Raw genomic sequence first — 20,123 nt, 5'->3', positions numbered from 1 at the left:
CTGTACTGGATTCAATGTTTGTTTTTTCAAATTATTATTATTTTTTTTTAAAGAATTTGATCATACACAAATGTATAAAATGTAAGCATTCTTTTGGATCAATCAGAAAAGAATGTTGCTAGCAAAACCAAGTTCATCAGTTCGATTCACATGAAATGCAAGAACTGATAGAAACGTCTATAGCTTCACTGTAAAAAATGATCGTAATTTTAACGGTAAAAGACTGTAAAAATGCTACAGTGAAAAACTGTTAATTGGTTAACAGAAAGTTTCCGTACTATATACGGTAAATAACTGTGATAGATCTAACGGTACATTTAATGTAATTTTACTGTAACATACCGTTAAATTTACAGTTTTTGAAAGTGAAAAAACAACTCATTGTATAATTTACAGTGAAAAACCGTAAATTGACATTCCCACAATTCCCTGTGACACTTCACATTTGATGTATTTTTGTTGAAATAACTATGTTTGTTTCTTCATAGTTTTCTTCGTTTTTTCTAATCAGTTATGTACATTAGGGGTTTATGTTACATTTAATGTTGTTAAATGAATGTTTATTGCATTTTTAAAATTTCATGTGTTACCATGATGGTGTTTAATGTTTGTGTGAATGACACTGTGCAGCTTCTATATATATTAGTATTAACTTTCTTGTGGAAGAACTGCTTGAGTTGAGTTTTGATTGATCATGTGACTCTCATCACTGCTGTGATTGGTGGTTATCAGTGAACAAAACAGATATTAATACTTCAATAGGACGGTAAATTAACATTATATCATATTACTGAAATTTACTGTTATATTTACTGGATTATACTGTAAAATTGACATGTTGTTCAGAATAGCACGTACATTTTACAGTTTAAACCAGTAAATATAACAGAACTCCAGTGTGTTATATGCTGGTTTAAACTGTAAAATGTACATGTTATTCGGTAAAAGCAATTACTGTTTTGTTGTATATTTTACGGAATTGTTCTGGTAACCCCAGCTGCCAGTTTTTTTCCGTAAAAACTACGGGATTTTTTTTACAGTGTTGATGCAATGTAACGTCACTTTGGATAAACGTATTTGTATAACTAACTTGTTTTAGAATTTTTTATTTGCTGGCAATTTTTGCAGATTATTTAGCCATGACCCTTGGCAATTACTTCTCAAGAGTGTGCACCTTTCTGTCACAAAATATGAAAATTGACAATCACAAACCAAAATGTTTTAGTAATCCAATGTCAACGAATTAAATAATATTTTTAGTTATGTTTCCATCCAGAGTTGCGAATTTATCTTGCACAAAATTGGAATAACACATAAAACATTTGCGAATAAAGCAGCATTTCCATCCCCATGTGTTCAAGAGAACAAAATCGTCACTTCTTAGGAAATTGACGCAAAATACCTGTAATAAAAAAAGAAGTTGCTGCAATCTGGGAAGCCACTGTGGCTCTTTTTTCCTCCATCAAAAATTACTTGCATCTCAGAGCACACAGACAAATCTTGTCTGCAAAAAAATGCTGTCATGTTATCTTGTGTTTGGATGCCTGATGTTAGGAAGGAATGCAATCGTGTTAGACATTTCTAGGAGGTCATTATATCAAGGCTGCGTCTGAAAACGTAGGCAGCTGACTTGTTGCCTCACTGCCTTATCCGGCAATGACTTTGTAGGCAGTGTTTGTGCACGAAGGTACCTCACGAAACTGATTTCATCACAGACTGTCTATGCTGCCTTCAAAAATCGATCAGATGAAGGTATCTCAGGAGACAGGAAGTGACACAAACATTGGATTCGGACGTGCCTTGATGCCTTGCAACCTTGGAATTTTTAAGCTTTCAGATGCAGTCCACATCATTCTGATGACTTTGGCTCAGGCATTTCAGAATGACCAAACCAACATTTTAGATGCTGTGCAATGAAATTGGTCTGCAGGTTAGTCCAGTTAAGCCACGTGAGTTTTTTGTTGCACATTGAATGATTTATTTGGTAAATGTGTTTCCATCATAGTTTATGCATATGTTTATACATATGCTTATTGGATAAAAAATGTATCCAACTGAATTCATACGTTTTTTATGCGCATCTTTCATTTATGGGCATCTTGACGATTCCATCCAGCTGATTTTTATGCAATACCCCAAAAAAGCGCATAAAAACAAGTGGATGGAAACATATCTATTGAAATAAAACATCCACCGAGCACCTGCCACGGCTGAAAATGGCCTTGATCAACACCAGATCTATGGTAAACTAGACTTTCATCATGAATGATTTCTTTTCTTCTCTAGACTTGGATTTTTTTATTTATAACTGAAACGTGGCTTTCTGCTGGGGATTCAAGTCCTTTTTCTGAACTGCTACGTGCTACCGTCAAACTGCGTATTTTCAGAGATGGGAAGTAACGAAGTACAAATACTTCGTTACTGTACTCAAGTAGATTTTTCAGATATTTTTACTTTACTTTACTATTTATTTTTGTGCCGACTTTTTACTTTTACTCCTTACATTTTAACATGAATATCGGTAGGCTACTTTCTACTCCTTACATTTTAAAAAATTGGCTCGTTACTTTAGTTTCAAATAATTTCAGTGGAGTTGTTATTATATTTGCGTCATCAACCCTTCGCAGGGAGTTTGATTGACAGGCGATCTTACCAATCATAATCCGCCATTTTGTCCGACAAAGCAGTCAGGAGAGTTAGTAATTAACATTGGAGGATTTAAACTTGAAAAACGAAGTGTACCGACGCCTTTTCGCGTAAAAACATCTTTCCCTCTTATGTTCATTCATGTTTATTTGATGCTATAAATTAACTAGAAGGAAGAGATGATCGGTTCACGAGCAGCTTTAACTGAGACTCTACAGCGATCTGTCACGACACATTAAAGAGCCACAAAACGGTATTTATTGTTTAAATGTCTTTAAAAAATGACCAAATTTGAAAGGTGAGAATTTGTTTCATATAAAAAATATCCTGGTCTGTCCTGTCTGTCAGCACCTTGTCAGTGTCCTCTCTGCTCCGCGATGTATTTTTCACTGCGTGAGAAGATGGTGTGGCGTGAGAGCGGCGTCGCTTGTCGGACATAGCAACAGTCACTACAAGACGACTCGACAGATTCGGTGGCATTCATTCGCGGAAAATCATTACATAGCCTACATGTAGATTCCTTTAAATGTTAAGGGGAAGTTTAAAAAAGAGAAACTGGGTCTGTAACTGTGCGTTCACACCGCCGCCGACTTGAGCTTCCAAAGTTACCGGAAGTCATTCATTTTCAATGGAAGCTGGCTTCTCTCAGCTGCAAGGAGCGTCAAATTCCTCGGCGTCGCGTTTTGGGCGTTTTGAGCGTCAATCTGAAAGTTGAGAGAAGCTCAACTTTATGGTAATGAGCTATGACGCGGTTCAGCGGCAAGCAGCGGCAAAACGCCAGCAACCAATCGGAATATAGACGTCCTTGGCGCTGGCTGATTCCGGAGAAACATACGATGTAAACTTTCGTTCCTACCAAAACATTAGTTCCGAGAAAAAAATATTAATTGCAGAGTTTAACCATCATAGAGTGAATTTGCATGTGTTTTAAAGTCCTGTCAGCTTAGGGCAGAACGAGCAGAGAGAGAGAGAGAACCCCGGCCGCGCGCGCGCACTCACCCGAGCGCTGTCTCTCTCTCCCTCGCGCATATTAATCAAAATCAATTGATACGATGGTGTCGAAAAAAAACTCTCCAGGGATGAAATGTTTTCTGTGTTGACAAATCTTGCGCGATATCCTAAATTGCCGAATGCATTGTTTTTTCTGTTTACATTTCATGGTGTGACACTCTTCTCCCATGATCGAACACAGAATGCTGCTACGTCAGAGCGGCCAAAGCGTCAACAAGCTTCCCCGTACTTTTTGACAAGCGTCTTTGACTGGGCGGCCAGAGCTTCTTTGCAGCTCAAGTCGGCGGCGGTGTGAACGTACAGTCACTTCTCACAGAATCACAATTGAATTCATATCTTGCTACTCAGTCAGAATCTCATTAACCTGGAGTCCCAGTCTCTGTCACAATAATCATATATAGGTGATGTTTTAGGCCTATTGGCAGACATCCATTTAAAATGTAGGCAATGGCATATAAAGAACCTTTTTTCCAAATCCACTTAAGTTTCTCAGCTTGCACTCTAGTAACATTTGTGTGGTCCAGGTAGCTTTGCATAAAAAAAAATGGTTATCATTCGCAAGGCTACTTTTACTTTTATACTTTAAGTAAATTTCCAAGCCTGTACTTTGTTACTTTTACTTGAGTAAAGAAGTTAAATCAGTACTTCTACTTTTACCAGAGTATTTTTTAACACAAGTATCTTATGCCTCGTTTCCACTGAGCAGTACGGTACGGTACGGAACGGTACGCATTTATTTGCGTTTCCACTATCAAAAGTTGTGAATGGTACCAAAATGCCGAACCGTACCGTACCACTTTTTAGGTACCCTTCCATTGGGGTACCTAGCACAGTGGAACGGTACTAAAAGGTGGAGCTAGACTCACTGCACGACGTTGATTGGTTGACAGAGAATCGTCACTTGCGCGTGCTACAAGGGGAATGACAACATAAGAAGCGCCATTTTTTAATATACAGTTTAATATAATACTACTGTTACTGTATCACGAAATGTAATTTTAAGAGTTTTTCAGGCGAGAATGTAGTTGTTTAAAGCTCAAATCTGTGGTTTATTTATAAAGATGATTTTTTTTTTCCCCGGTTGTGAGATCCATGCGGTCAGCGGGGCTCGGCGCTCATGTTTCCCGGCTGGATGAGCCTTTCCTCGGCTAATCTTCTGACGTTCGTCGCTTACTCCGACGGTAGTGGTTAAACATGAGATATAATTCGTCTTGTGTAGACCTAACGGGCGATCTTTGCTCTCGTGAATATATAATGAGTTCCCTGTCAATCGTTTTGGCTGAGGGCTAAGTTTAGTTTCATATTAACGTTATAGGCTATTTATATTTAACTTTAACTTACTTGTAATGTTAGACTAGAGCGCTGCATTTGGATATTTGACTGAATTGTTTGCTTTATTTCTTATTGTATAGCTTCTTGTACCTTTTACTTAAACTTTTATATAGGCTATTATTGATAAAACTGAAATTTTACAAAAAGAAATATGGTTTCTTGTCATTTTTTTATTACAAGATTATCACTGATGTTTATTGCAACATTTGTACAAACGCATATATTGCCTGGAATATGTTTAATTTTTTTTTATTTAAACGAAAAGAGGTAACGTTAGGGTTGTGTTTTAATTTTCGTTTTGTTATAAACAGAATAACGTATAACGTGCAGTGAATAATGAATATGCGTTGCGCATGAACCACATTTGTGTCCCTATAATGTTTAATTTATTTAAATGAAAACGAAAAGAGGCAGAGTGGTGTTTTATAACATATTTCGTTTTATTGTTGCTTAAAATGTACATACAGAGCAAGTTAACAGAGATAACCGGAGTAGCAGAGCGAGCTGAGTGACTCTTTTAAAAACGCTCTGTACCATTTGCATGTAGTGAGTACAAACTTTGCGTACTTGATATTGAGAAAAGCCTAATGTCGGCGCTTGTCTTCTTGTGACAAACATGTCGAGGAGCAAGAACAAGATCTGCTGCATGTCATCCATTGTAGCATGTTCTACATGCTCTATGTTCTTCTTCGCGCGAAAATGACGTTGATCGAAACACCACGCCTATCAAGTAAGGGTACTGTTGGCAGTGGAAACGCTAGCCAGATCATGGTTAACAGACCCGAACCGTACCGTACTGTCCCGTACCGTACCGTACTGCTCAGTGGAAACGAGGCATTAGGGTGACCATATTCCAGGACATGTCCGGCCGGGGTTTCGAGATTGCCCAAAATATCCGGGATACGGCTTTTGCTTTATCGTCGCCATTCATTTTGTTTACATGCACACCTTTTGATTCAGTAAGACTGAATTAATTCCGATTGGTGAATCTGAATGTAGTGTTTACATGAACGCTAAACAAGTGATCGGTTGATGTGCGTTTTAGCATTGCTAAGAAAATTCCTGTGTTTTCGTCTCGATCGGGATCCGTGTGAAGCAGAATGCATGACCTGCAAAGCTGGCACGTACGTGTCAGTGTCAAATAATGTAATAATGTAAACATAATGAATGGTAGAAAGCAAAAGCCGAATCCCGGGCATTTTGGGCGATCTCGAAATCCTGGCCAAACATGTCCTGGTTAAACAGGACGTATGGTCACCCTAAGTATCTGTACTTCTACTTGAGTACGAGAAGTGAGTACTTTTGCCATCTCTGCATATTTTTAACTGAGTTCGCAGACTTCCTGTGAGAATTCGTACCGAAATATGACAAACTTTTGATATTAGGAGATTTTAATGTTCATATTTGTTGTGCTGCTGACCTGTTAGCTAATGTTCCCACTCATCATCATGGACATACACTTGACTTGTGTTATGAGTGTTATCTCATGGTTTTTCCCTCTGCAATCTTGAGGTGTTTGAAAATGGTTTTTCTGATCATAAGTACATTTTTTGTTTAAGTCAAAGTTTTCTGTTCCTTTTGCATTTAATGCTCCAAAATCTATTACTTATGCTCGCTGTTCCTGGCTTACTACGTCTACTACCAGAAATGCCTTTTCTTTAGCATCCCATGACGTTACTCTATCAATGGAAGATTGTCATTGTGATCTGAGTGCTGAAGAGCTTCTGTCTAGGTTTAATTTTATCTGTGAAAACGTTTTAGACTCAGTTGCACTGCTAAAGGCACTAAATCTTAAACCAAGAACTGAGCCTTGGCGAGATGATACAATATGCTCTCTTAGGCAGATTTGTAGAAGAGCTGAGCGTAAATAGAAAAGGGATAAACTTCAGGTCTCTTTTGAAATGTTAAGAGATTTGCTATCTCAATATCAGAAATGTTAAGAGATTCGCTATCTCAATATCAGAAATCAGTAAAAGCAGCCAAATCAAGGTATTTTACTGAAATTATTAATAAAAACTATCATAGACCGAAAACTCTTTTTAATATTATCAATGCCACTATCAACCCTCCTGTCTGCTCGCTAGCTGATGTGTCTTCATCTATGTGTGAGGACTTTCTGAAGTTTTTTGTTAAGATAAGTGATCTAAGATTGGGAATCACTCCCTTTTCTTCTGATCCCTCAACTCCCCCTAGTTGTACTGCTGTTTTTAGTCAGTTTAACCCTTTTACTGGCACTCATCTTCAAGAAATAGTAGAGCACCTTAAGCCTTCAGGCTCTTCTACTGATGTTATCCCTCCTTTTTTTTCTCAAACAAGTCCTTGATGTTGTTGGTTCTCTTCTTCTGGTCATGTTAAATCACTGTTTAGAAACTGGTATTATACCTGATCTGCTAAAACACGCATCAGTCAACCCCTTGTTTAAAAAACAAAACCTAGACCCCACAGTGTTAGCCAATTTTAGACCCATCTCCAACTTGTCTTTTATTACTAAGATTTTGGAGAAAAACAACTGCAAAGCTTCCTAGCTGATAATGCGATTTTTGAAAAATTTCACTCTGGGTTTAGAAAACATCACTCCACAGAGACTGCATTGTTGAAGGTTTTTAATGTGTACTTATAACCTGTGAATCTGGCGACTATGCTGTTCTTGTGTAATTATGTCATGATTCTGCCATCTAGTCCTTGTCATTCTTTAATTCTTGTGGCAGGATCATGACAGACCCATATTTTGTGTGCAAGCACATGGCCTTTTGGTTGGGCCATGTGCTTGTGTTGTCTCGTTCCTCGTCCCGCCCCCTTGTTATCCTCGTTTTGTCATTATTGCTTTACCTGTGTCACCTGTTATGTTATCATTAGTCTCCCTATTTAATCCCCTTGTGTTTGCTGTCCTGTGCCGGTTCATTGTTATTCATTGTGAAACCTTGTGAGTATTCTGTCAAGAGTATTGTCTAGAGAAAGTTCTGTTTTTGCTGTTTGTTTATCGTCTAGTTAGCTGTCAAGTCCTAGTCTAGATTAGTCTATTCTGTCTTGTTTTGCCCCCTCGTGGGTTTTGTTTTCCTGTTTATTCTGTCTAGTTGTATCAATAAACCGTGTATATTGCATACTGTCTGCATTTGGGTTCATCTCCTCCGCATCACCATAACAAATTAGATTTAACTGCTGCATTTGATACAGTAGATCATGCTGTTCTTATTGCCCGTTTGGAACATTATGCAGGCATTACCGGTAGTGCACTGGACTGATTTAAATCTTATCTTACTAACAGAAGCTTCTCAGTGAAGATTGGAGAACATACCTCTAGTAATGCTGTGTTATCTTGTGGGGTTCCTCAAGGGTCCATTTTGGCCCCCATTCTTTTTTCTTTATACATGCTTCCACTTGGTTTTATTATTAGAAAACATGGGCTGTCATTCCATTGCTACACGGACGACACTCAAATTTATCTGCCCTTAAAATGGTTTTCAGATGGTCTGGACACTCTTATGGCCTGTTTGACTGATGTAAGACCTCGTTGTCTTTAAACGTTCTTAATTTTAATGAGAGTAAAACGGAAATTGTTATATTTGGACCGTCCGATTCCTCTATCACTCCTAAACAAAATTTTTATGGTTTGATCTCTTGTATGAAGCCCTGGGTGAGAAATGTGGGCGTGGTGTTTGATGAATATCTGAAATTTGTCATTAGTCGACTAATGAAAATCCATTGACAGTAAAAGAAAATCACCCAGCTCGAGGGGCGGCACCAAGCATGCATTTGAAAATCTCACTGCATGCAATTGGATAACATACGACCAATCACAACAACAAGCCCCATACACTTAGCTACCAGGGGAGCTAACTGGTAGATTATAGTACTCTTACTGTATTCGGTCGACAAAACAGCAAAAACGCCCTTCTTGCAAAGGAACGATTCGAGCAGCGTCTTCTGTTCCTGTTTTAGATAAAAAGCCAAGTCTAACTCGTTCATTGTAGCGGCCAAAGCCGTTTCAAACAACTGGTATTCATCCATAGCCATCTCGCAATGTTTACTAATGACTTCGACGTCACAGCGCTGTCGTCTTCTGTTTAGCTCGCCTCTGGCCCGCCTATATCAGATAACCCGATGTGATTGGTGCAGCTCAGATCGAGGGGCATATTTAATGAGCATCATTACTCGACACCAGAGTAACTCGCTGAGCAAATTCAACTTGTGCTCTCGCGAGAACTCTGGATTACCAGGGTACCCAGAATCTGGAATGACTTGCCCATTTCGATTAGACTGGCTTCATCTTTATCTGTTTTTAAATCTAAATTAAAAAAATTGTTTGATAAAGCATTTAATACATGTTGAAGCACCCTTCCATTGTACTTCATTGTTATTTTAAAATGTTGAAGCACTTATTTTATGGTATTTTACTTACATTTTTATTTTTTATTTGTATTGTTGTTAGTTTTTGTGTTTTTAGTTATTGTAAAGCACATTGGACAATGTGGGTTGTATTTAATTGTGCTATATAAATAAATTGCCGTTGCCATTGCCATTGCCAATACTAAAATCCAACAGGGAAAAATGCACAATGAATGAATGTACTTGCACTGCAAAAAAAATGCTTTGTCTTGTTGTTTCCAGTCAAAATCACTAAAGATTCTTAAATCAATATACATTTTCTACATAAGAAAAATGACATAAGGTATTTAGTCTTGTTTCCTGGAAGAAGAAAAAAATAATTAATGTGCATTTTTCTTATTTTGCTAATTATCTGCCAATGGGGTAAGAAGCATAATTATTATATTATATTATATAATTCTATTATAAATATTTGTACTTGAAATAAGCCAAATATACTCAGTAAGAAAAGCATTTCTGCAGCATGAATGAATATATGAATGAAGTATTAAAACATCGATTTCGCTTTAAAAAGGGAGAGGAGGCTGAAAGAAACTGGGTTTACCGAAGAAAACCTGCTTCCGACCAGGTTAGGTTGACAGAGTAAGTTACTGACTCTGAGTATAAGTTACCTCTCTTTTGGCTTGACATACCCTGCTTTCTCGGTTTTGACATACCTCCCCATTCTGAAACGAAAAACCCCAGAGTTTCCCTCATTTCAGGGTTAACATACTCAGAGTTTTCACTTAACCTCCTTTCTGAAACGGGACCCTGGATCCAAACACAACATATGTTGTTGACCATCAACGCAGGTCTTTTCAGAAGAGAGAACTTGTTTATCGTACGCTCTTACCATACTCCACTGACGCAGCGAGTGGACAGGGCTCTGGGGGCGATGGTGGAGCCTTGCTGCATGAAACCCCCCACAGGAAACCAGAAACTGTTGCCCAGAGAATACTGGTTAATTAGCAGGTTACAGCGCCCCTTCAGGCAGGGGTGCGGGTTGTACCATTCGTAGGGTGTTAGCCTGTGTGCCACAAGGAGCGACAAAAAAGAAAGGATAAAAATGAGTAAACATAAATGAGCCAAGAACAATTTTAACAGTTGGTAAAGCATGAAGTCACCAGAGCTCCCTGTTGGCCACGTAACCTGGTTTTTGTTCCCTGAAGGGGCTCTGCAAGCTTTAGCCGTGACTGACAGGACACTAATAAAAATGCACTGCACTGCAGGACTTTGTGCGACAACCTCACATTACAGCTCTGTTGAAATGCCGAACACAAGCAATGCAGAAAAGCTAACACAGGTCATAATTCAATAAAATGTCTAAAAATATACACATTATAGAGATGCAAACAAAGAAAAACACACATGCACAAAATCTCCAATGATGAATTTATATAAAATGTCCTGACAGGTAATGTTTTTAATAAATAAAAACACAAAACACTCCCGTCGTCCAGCAGAATGCTGGGAAAATCAGCAGGCTACTGTGAAAGAGTATAAAACATGTTTTTTGATTCGATGCAAAGCTGGAATAAAAAGTGAGTTTAAAAATAAATATCTACAAATGCACCTTTTTTTTTGTCCTAGAACAGCATTCCGACCAAACCATCAGATTTCAGGGTTAAGTTTAGGACTGTTTCATTGGACCAACAAAGGATATTGATCCTGGAACAACAACATTCCTATTAACCAACAATCCTAATCTCTTCCCAAAATCAGAGCGCAAAGATTAGTTCTTATAGTAGGAATATTCCAAATTCCTAACAACTAATCTTTGCCCTCCGGTTTTAGTAGAGGGTTTTACTGTATGGATAATGTATGGTTTGGTGTTAAAGCAAGCTCTCTCACACACACACAAAATGTCCAAGCTACATGTTTCCATACAATGAAAGTGAATGGTGTATTCAAGGAAGACTTTTAGTGAATAGACTGTTTCTGACATAAAGCTACTATTTGACAACAGAAGACTTGGAATATAGAGCATGACTCACAATTATGTTGCTTTTACAGAGCTTTTTTGTCCATTTTGAGTGGTGACAGGCCCAGTCCCCATTGACTTTCATTGTATAGAAAACAGCTGGGAAAAATCTTTAAACTGTTTCAACTAAAAAATAAAGTCATACAGGTTTTGAAAGACATGATGATGATTTTTTTTCTTAATTTTTAGGTGCACTACATGTTGTTTGAAATCTGTATGACTTTCAAAAGGAGAAGCTTAGCAGAATTTCCAAGCTACTCGTTTCCATACAATGAAAGAAAATGGTGAGAATGAAGAGAACGTTTTTTTCTAGAGCTGCTGTAAAGCCAAACAATCTCTGTTACTTTAATTTCCTATTATCACTAACAATCTATATTGTTAAAAGCGCTAAATAAATGAAGGTGCCGTGACCAGAGCAGTCAAGCTTTTAGTGAATGATTAATTACATTTCAGTCTGTTTCTAACATAAAGCTACCGTATGACTTAAGAAGACTTGTGCATGATTCATACAGACCACTTTTATGTTGCTTTTATGGGGCTTGACAGCCCAAGTCTCCATCCACATTCATTGTATGCAAGACAGCAGACTAAAAGTTCTTCAAGATCTTGTCATTCAGGTTAGGAGCGACATGAGGATAAGTAAATAATGACGGCCTCTTTTCCATTTTTAGCTGTGCTACCCCCTTTAAGGACAGTGTCGGTGCTATTAAGATCCTGCAGGTGTCAGTGTGGAGCTGAGTATTTACCTCGCCACCAAAAAGAGCACGCAGCTGACGGCCAGGTACGCCAGCAACATGAAAAGCCAAACCCCAGGAGAGAACGGATCCAAAAAGGAGAAATACCCCGGTCTTCTTCCCTATAAAAACACACAGGCAACATCAAGACTTCTAAAACTAACATCACAAAGATCCTATAAGCCTATATCATTCAATTCCAGTAAGTAAACATTCAGGAGATTTCAGGTTAAAGACATTTAAAAGCTTTTACGGTTGATTGGCTTGATCCAAACAAAGTGCTTGATTTTCTGTCTCCTAACCATTTTGGCACACTCAAAAGATCCAATAACCGCTGGAACAGAACTAGGGAGCCGATTCTGTACACAATAGTCAAATCCAATTATCTCTCCAAGAGGTACTTTGACAATCGGTGGTCAGCAACAACTTAACAGTCTCTTATCAGCAAGAAACTGAGTGTGAAAGCACCAAGGCTAATCTATCTACACGGCATAGATGTCTTACAGATGGCGAATCTAAATTGTGCCAGCGATGGATACACTCGCAAACAAATCATTTGGGCTGTTTTTTGTTTTTGTGCCTGAGACTACAAAAGCCAGGTTTACTATAGTGCTGAAATGAGTAATTATTCCACTATCTGTTCCGCACCAGGCTGAAAATTCATTAATGTGCCCGCAATCATCTCCATATTAGCGTAATTGAATGGCATTGCTGTTGAGCTGGACACTAAAAGCTGCAATTATACAGCAATAAATAGAGCCAAGCCTGTCTATGGTAGATATACAGGAAAACTGATGGGCTCTCCATGAAAAAGCTGGTTCAGGTGTTTTATTCTTAGTCAGGTTGCTTTAAACTTACTTACGGAAACTGGCATCGAAGGATGGCAAAATTGGGCCGTGCCTGGAGCCTGTATGTGCCAGACTGAGCTTGTGTTAGATCTGAGGGGATAATTGTATCATGACTTACAGCGAAGGGGACTTGTGGATAGAGCTCACGGGGAGGGGGGTACGTTAACTGTGATGTTGGGTTTCTGCAATCTGCTTCCAGCTGAAGCAACTTGCTTTGTTTACAGTCTCTAAATTAAATTTTAAGGTTTAAACAAAAGCACAATAAACATTGTGCAATGCAAAAACCTGCTGGAAAACAAGTGAGAAAAATGCGTTACTAGTGCGCATCTGTCTCAGAGGTGAACTACACAGGTTATACACGCAGTTTAACAGCCTTTCGAACATGTAACACCCTCTAGAGCGAATCTTAACAAATGAGCACAGATAAATCCTCCCCCAGTTTGACTGAACAGCAGTGCAATAGGGCAGTTCTTGCTCGACTCTAGTGGGTCCCCATAGGCTCTGGTGTGTCTCTGTGGTGTTATGTAATTTCTTACTTCTGGCTTGTTGAATTTGAGGTAAGAAATAATTTCTCTCACTGCTGCACTAAAGGTTTTGTCTTTGAGAAGCGCTGCTGCTCCGGCTGTCAAAATAAAACCATGCAGAAGCAGCCTCAGAAACCTGCAGACATGCCACCTCAACCAGCCTCTCTCACCAGGGTTCCCTTGTATCTAGTTAACCAGGTACTCATTAACATTTTGCACTACACAACATATAAACTTACAGAAGAGACTGCAGAGCTGTTATTACATGTGTGGTCTTACCATGTTGCTCCTAAGATATTCAGCATTAGTACTTATCACGGCTTCTGGTAACAATGTTCAGCACAGAGAGTTGTTCATGGGAAGAGAGATTACCTCTCTCTACTTTTTAAAGCTGTCAGTTTATTAAAACAATTAAACATGCCTTTTTGGCGGTAACGTGATTGATCTTGAGTTTGAATTTTATGATTTTTTTTCTTCTTCATTTTCCAAATGTAGGGCATTCACTTCCTGAATAATAAATAAAACCACTGCTGGCTTTCTCATTAGCGGCGTTTCATTCATCTGTGATGTTTCATACTTTAATGATAATTACATTTCACCATTCAATGACTGCAAATTGATTTTACTTTTGTTTAACACCTCATACGGGTTTGATTTTGTAATTTTGCCATTTTAGGATTTCGAAAGGGTGTAAAACAAAGAAACGCTATTTGAGATTCTGAACTTCAAGATCAAATACATTACCATTCAAAAGTTTGGGGTCAGACATTTTTATCTGAAAGAAATTAATACATTTCTTTCAGCAAAGATGCTTTGGATTAATCAAACATGACTGTAAAGACTTGATGAGGACAAACATTTCTCTATTAAATAAATGTTCTTTTGAACTTTGTATTCATCTAAGAATCCTGAAACAAATCATCATGGTATCCACAAAAATATTAAGCAACACAACTGTTTAACATTGATAATAAGAAGAAATGTCAAGACCTTGACCATGTGATGGTAAGATGTTCTTGCTTCCACTGAAGCACAAAATGCTCTTTGGATCATTTTCAAACCATTCTGGAGAACATGATCAGCTCAAGCATATGGTGTCAAAGCCAATATCAAATACTAAACAAAATAAAATTTCCAAGAAACAATGACACAAAATAGTATGGAAGCTTGTAAAGTAAAAAAAGTAAAAAAATAAAACAGGTCATTGTGAGATCAAGCTTAAAATAAGTCACACAAAGAAATACAATCGCAACTGTAAGATATAAAATCAAATTATGAAATTATGAAAAAGACAAAGTCACATTATGAAATATAAAGATACAATTACAATGAAATTTAAAGATACAAAGTCAGAAAATGTGAGTTACATAGTAAGATGTTACAACTATAATAAAGTCACAAATTAAGACAAAGTCAAATATATAAAGTCAAAAGTTACACTGTAAGAAATAAGGAAGTTACATTGTTAGATACAAGGATTTACTCAAAGAACATGCATTTAATAAAAACATGTAAATAGTTATACACGGGTTCATCAGGTCTCTCTTTTCTGTCCCACACATCTAAGTGCGGTGTCCTGATCATAAACTCTTAAATAGTCTCTCTTGTGATTTGCTGTTTGCTTTAGTGAAGCGTCTGCTACAGGAAGAGAAACAGTGATATGCTGTCAGCGCATGTTTACCAGCCACTGTCAGATCGACTTGGGCTGAAAAGATTTTAAAACTTAATGTTCCATTGAATTCCGCTGAAAGACGCTCTGCGTGGTAACATTCACAATATTTCATCATCTGTCACCGAAAATGTCCAGATTTAAAAATCGTCCTGCTGTAGACTCATTTTAAGCAGAACTATGCAACCGTGGCGGATTGTAAACACACATAGCTTGAAACGGCAAGATGCATTATTTTAAATCTAAAGTACGTCATGAAACCAAGCGAACTGCTGCAAGACAAACGCTCAGTCGTGAGTCAAGAGGTCTCAATGCCGTAGAGGCACAGAGGTTCTTCACAGCCGCTCACAACTTGAAAAACATGTGGCCAGTGGGAATATGGTCTTGTCACAGCTGGAATGCTTCAGTGAAAAAAGTGCATTGACTTCTTTATGTTATGACTCTTCTCAGTGGCTCATTTTTTTTCTCCATATACACACATGGATACCCTTCATCTAATAATGCATACAACGGAGTGCTGCTCCTTTGGGGCAGTGGATGATCTTGCCAGTGCTAACTGTACCATCTAATTAACTTGTTGCACAAATTAGTTATTTCATCCTCAACCACACCTAGACTCTCTCCCTCCCTGAATACACCACACAAGACGAGGAGAGAAAGATTTGAATGCATTTGTGTGTTTATTCCAACTCTTCCAACTCGCTGCACTCACATTTTTATACACAAACAAAATGGCACGTTCCATATGTTCATGTCTACCACTGCGTCCAATTACACGCTGCGATGGATAACCCACTGTACCTCCAAACATGTAATTAAAACAGGGCTGAAGGCCACATTTTATTCCATTTGCCATTGCTATTGATCAAGCAGAGGATTTCATTTAAAGTTTGAAATAAGCTATGGGGGTCCTTGTAGAAATCAAAGCCTACTGGATCAATAGTAAGTGGATTAAACCTAAACAAGTGCACGCACAAGCATCCAAATATTGAGAGCGCCATGGCTGTGGGGTATGGATGAGTGAGAAGAGATTATTCTGGGCGGGAGCACCGGAACTGGCCATTATAATGTTGGATGTTTCACACATATATTTGCGGTCCGCTTAAATTCCATCAGTAAGAGCAGAGTGTGAAGGTTGAATTAGCAGAGCAATAGCACACCTGTGCATAAAATATTGCAATCCACACAAGATAATTGGAGACATTTTAGAGTTCAAAAGAGGACATTTTTAAAGGACATTTTTAGTGCGCGTCTCGCTGGCTCATCTGTGACCAGGGCAGCAAGTCTTTGTGGTGAGAGGCACGGTATCCAGGGTAATGTCGGCATACAACCATGTAGGGCAAACTACATCCAACAGGAGTAACTGTCGACACAAGAGGAAGCTGTCTCAAAGGGATGTCCAGGTATTAAGCCGGACTGTATCCAAAAAACCTAAATCCACAGCTGCCCAACTCACTGCAGAATTAAATACACACCTCGACTCGCCTGTTTCCACCAAAACTGTTTGTCGGGAGCTTCACAGTGTCAATATTCATGGTTGGGCTGCTATAGACAGACCTTTGGTCACTAATGTCAATACAAAATGTCTGTTTCGTTGGGTACCAACAGTGCAAATCTTGGGCTGTAGACCATGTGAAATGTGTATTGTTCTCTGATGAGTCCACCATCACTGCTGTGTCAGTTGTGGGCTGACACAGCAGTGTATAACAAATATAACTTACTCATCAGCATATATTAGATATTGTCTAATATTGCCTATCACAATATCTAACATTGCTAGCTTTTATCTAAATCGTTATCGCTAGCACAACACGCTAGTATCTCGCTAGCCTGTTAACCTGCCATCCGTGCTTGCTGTCTCATGCGCGCTCACGCCTTTTACGAGTCCATCAAACAACTGTGGTGAGGAGGATCAGTCAACAAACATGGTGAGTAATGTCTTCTGTTATTGTCACTTGCACTTCGTGTCACATGTATAGTATAGCCTTCTCTGTCAGCGGTGAGGACTACACATATGATAAATGCAGGGAGATAGTCAGGCTGACGGAGAATATTTCAGAACTAGAGACACGCATCCAAACTTTAATCGAGGATAGTAAGAATGCAAGGGCTTTAGATACTGCTTTGGATGCGACTAGCTTAGTGAACTCTGTACATTGTTCGGTTCTGGCTGTAGAGCCCGTGCAGCAGGGCAACTGGGTGACCGTGAGACACTGTAGTCGTGGGACAAAACACCACTCTTCCGTTCAGATTACAACATTAAACAGGTTCTCCCCACTCAGTGAAACACTTACTTAGAATCCTGCTGAATGTGCCCTAGTTATTGGTGATTCTATTACATGGAATGTGAAAATAAAGACACCAGCCACCATAGTCACATGTTTGCCGGGAGCCAGAGCGCCTGACATCAAAGCAAATTTAAAAGTGCTGGCTAATGGTAATTAGATTATTATTCACGTCAGCACTAATGATGTTCGACTTCGCCAGTTGGAGATCACTAAAATTAACGTTAAAGAGGTGTGTGAACTCTTAAGTACGATGTCAGGCACTGTAATTTGCTCTGGTCCCCTTCCTGTTCGCCGGAGTGATGAGATACTTAGTAGACTGTCCTCACTCAATGGCTGGCTGTCTAAGTGGTGTCTGCAAAATAATATAGGGTTCATAGATATAGAGCTCAAACATGAATGGGGACTCAGGTCAGGAAGCAGACAGACTGGCTAAACCGACTGTCTGCTAGCTCTCTCTCGTCACTGAGGTCAGATAAATCCCATCACATAGAGACTCAGTCACCTAGATATCCTCATACAGAGACTGTGTCTGTTCCCTGAATTAGGAAATACAAAAAACTCCCAAAAATGTAATCGATGTTCAACAAATAAAAAATAGATATAATACAGATGAACAAATGATAAACCTCGGGTGTCACGGTTCATGGGTTCACACTGACTCGCCCTCCCTCTGTGTGTGTATGAGTGTATGTGTGTGTGTGGGCGTGGCTTGTTCTCGCTGCTGATGAGCTGATCAGCGCCAGCTGTTTCTCATGTAGCGTCCTATTTATTGTCTGTGATTTCGTCCTGTCTTTGTCAGATCGTTTGAGGCTCTCTTGGGATCACATCGAGAGTTTCTGTGCTTCTATGGTTCACCGTTTCCTGGCTTGTATCTCATTTTCTATGCCTTTGGAGTACCAACTGGATCTGCCTGGACTTCATTCTGCCCATTGCAACCCTACGTTACCGAGTGACTTTCCAGCTTTGTCCCAATGTGTCTGACCTGCATCTTCTACTCTGTTTCTGAACTGTTGTCTAATAAACTGTTTCATTCACTCGCATTTGGATCCTATTGCCTTCTTACGTTACAGACGCTGACATCGGGTTGCTGAATATTCAATCCTTTACTTCAAAAGCATTGTTAATGATATGATTACAGATTATAACCTAGACGTGTTGTGTCTGACAGAAACCTGGCTAAAACCAGACAATTACATTACTTTAAAAGAGCCCACTCCCCAAGATTACTGTTATAAAAACGAGCCACGTCTGAAAGGAAAAGGGGCTGGTGTTGCTGTAATCTAAAGTAATATCTTCAGAATTACTGAAAAGTCTAGTTTCAAATATAATTATTTTGAAGTGTTGGTGCTTAATGTAACACTATCTAGTGTAAATGATAAATCGCACTTGACATTTGTGCTAGCCACCAGGGCACCATACAGACTTTATCAAAGAATTTGCTGATTTTTTATCGGAGTTAGTACTGGCTGCAGATAAAGTCCTAATTGTTGGTGATTTTAATATACATGTAGATAACGAAAAAGACGCATTGGGATTGGCATTTAGAGACATTCTGAACTCTATTGGAGTTAGACAACACGTGTCAGGACCCACTCATTGTCATAATCATACTTTAGATCTAACATTGTCACATGGAATCAATGTTAATGCCGTTGAAATTCTGCAGCAGAGTGATGACATCTCAGATCATTATCTAGTCTTGTGTATACTCCATTTAGCCAAGGTTGCAAAGCCGACTCTGTGTTACAAATATGTTAGAACTATCCCTTCTGCCACTAAAGATTGCTTTATTTACTGTATAATATTCCTGATCAGTTTCATCTCCTCAGCATCCCAGATAGCTTAGAAAAACTCGATAGTGCGAGTGCTTTTCCAGCACTTTAGACACAGTTGCTCCTTTGCGCTTAAAGAAGATTAAAGAAAATAGTCCAACACCGTGGTACAACGAGTACACTCGGGCCCTTAAGAGAGCAGCCAGAAAAATGGAGCGCAACTGGAGGAAAACAAAACTAGACATTTTTCGAATTTCATGGAGAAAGAGCACGATTGCGTACAGAAAAGCCTTAAAAACGTCTAGATCTGCTTATTTTTCGACTCTCTTTGAAGAAAACAAACACAACCCTAGGTATTTATTTGACACAGTGGCTAAATTAACAAGAAATAAAGCTTCTACTTCTGAAGTTTCCAAAGAGCATAGCAGTAATGACTTTATGAACTTCTTTACTTACAAGATTGATAATATTAGAGAGAAAATTACAACTATGCAACCATCTACTACAGTATTGCATCAGGCAGTGCATTGTAGTGTCCCTGAGTAAAATTTCTATTCATTGGTTGCAGTAGGAGAGGACATGTATGTTACACCCTATACCGACTAAGCTACTGAAAGAAATGCTTCCAGAGGTCATAGATCCTCTTCTTAATATCATTAATTCATCTTTGTCACTAGGATATGTACCGAATACTTATAAGCTGGCTATTATTAAAACTCTTATTAAAAAAACGCAACTTGATCCTAGAGAATTGGTCAATTACAGGCCGATCTCATATCTACCCTTTTTGTCAAAGATACTTCGCACCCCGGCGAAACTTGCCAATTCAAGAAATTAACGGAAAGCATAGCTGATATAAAAATTTAGATGACTAGTAATTTCCTATCACTTAATTCTGAAAAAACAGAGTTTCTAATGATTGGACCAAAAACTTCCACACATACTAACCTAGA

At 38.7% G+C, this 20,123-nt stretch overlaps 1 protein-coding gene across 2 annotated transcripts in view; it reads right to left on the bottom strand.

Moving 5' to 3' along the window:
* Positions 1-20,123, bottom strand: part of grik4 (glutamate receptor, ionotropic, kainate 4) — a 397,525-nt gene that overhangs the window by 7,984 nt on the left and 369,418 nt on the right. For both annotated transcript variants that reach the window (XM_084125539.1, XM_084125538.1), the window contains exons 15-16: positions 12,082-12,191; positions 10,208-10,381 (exon numbers count right to left, since the gene is read on the bottom strand). In XM_084125539.1, coding sequence (XP_083981665.1) covers positions 10,208-10,381; positions 12,082-12,191 — 284 coding nt within the window. The remainder of the gene's footprint in view (positions 1-10,207; positions 10,382-12,081; positions 12,192-20,123) is intronic.

This window comes from Abramis brama (genome assembly GCF_963993115.1).
Source record: "Abramis brama genome assembly, chromosome: 10".
Classification (NCBI taxonomy): domain Eukaryota; kingdom Metazoa; phylum Chordata; class Actinopteri; order Cypriniformes; family Leuciscidae; genus Abramis; species Abramis brama.
Note: the sequence above shows the minus strand (reverse complement) of the source record. Positions and strands in the feature narration are given on the sequence as shown.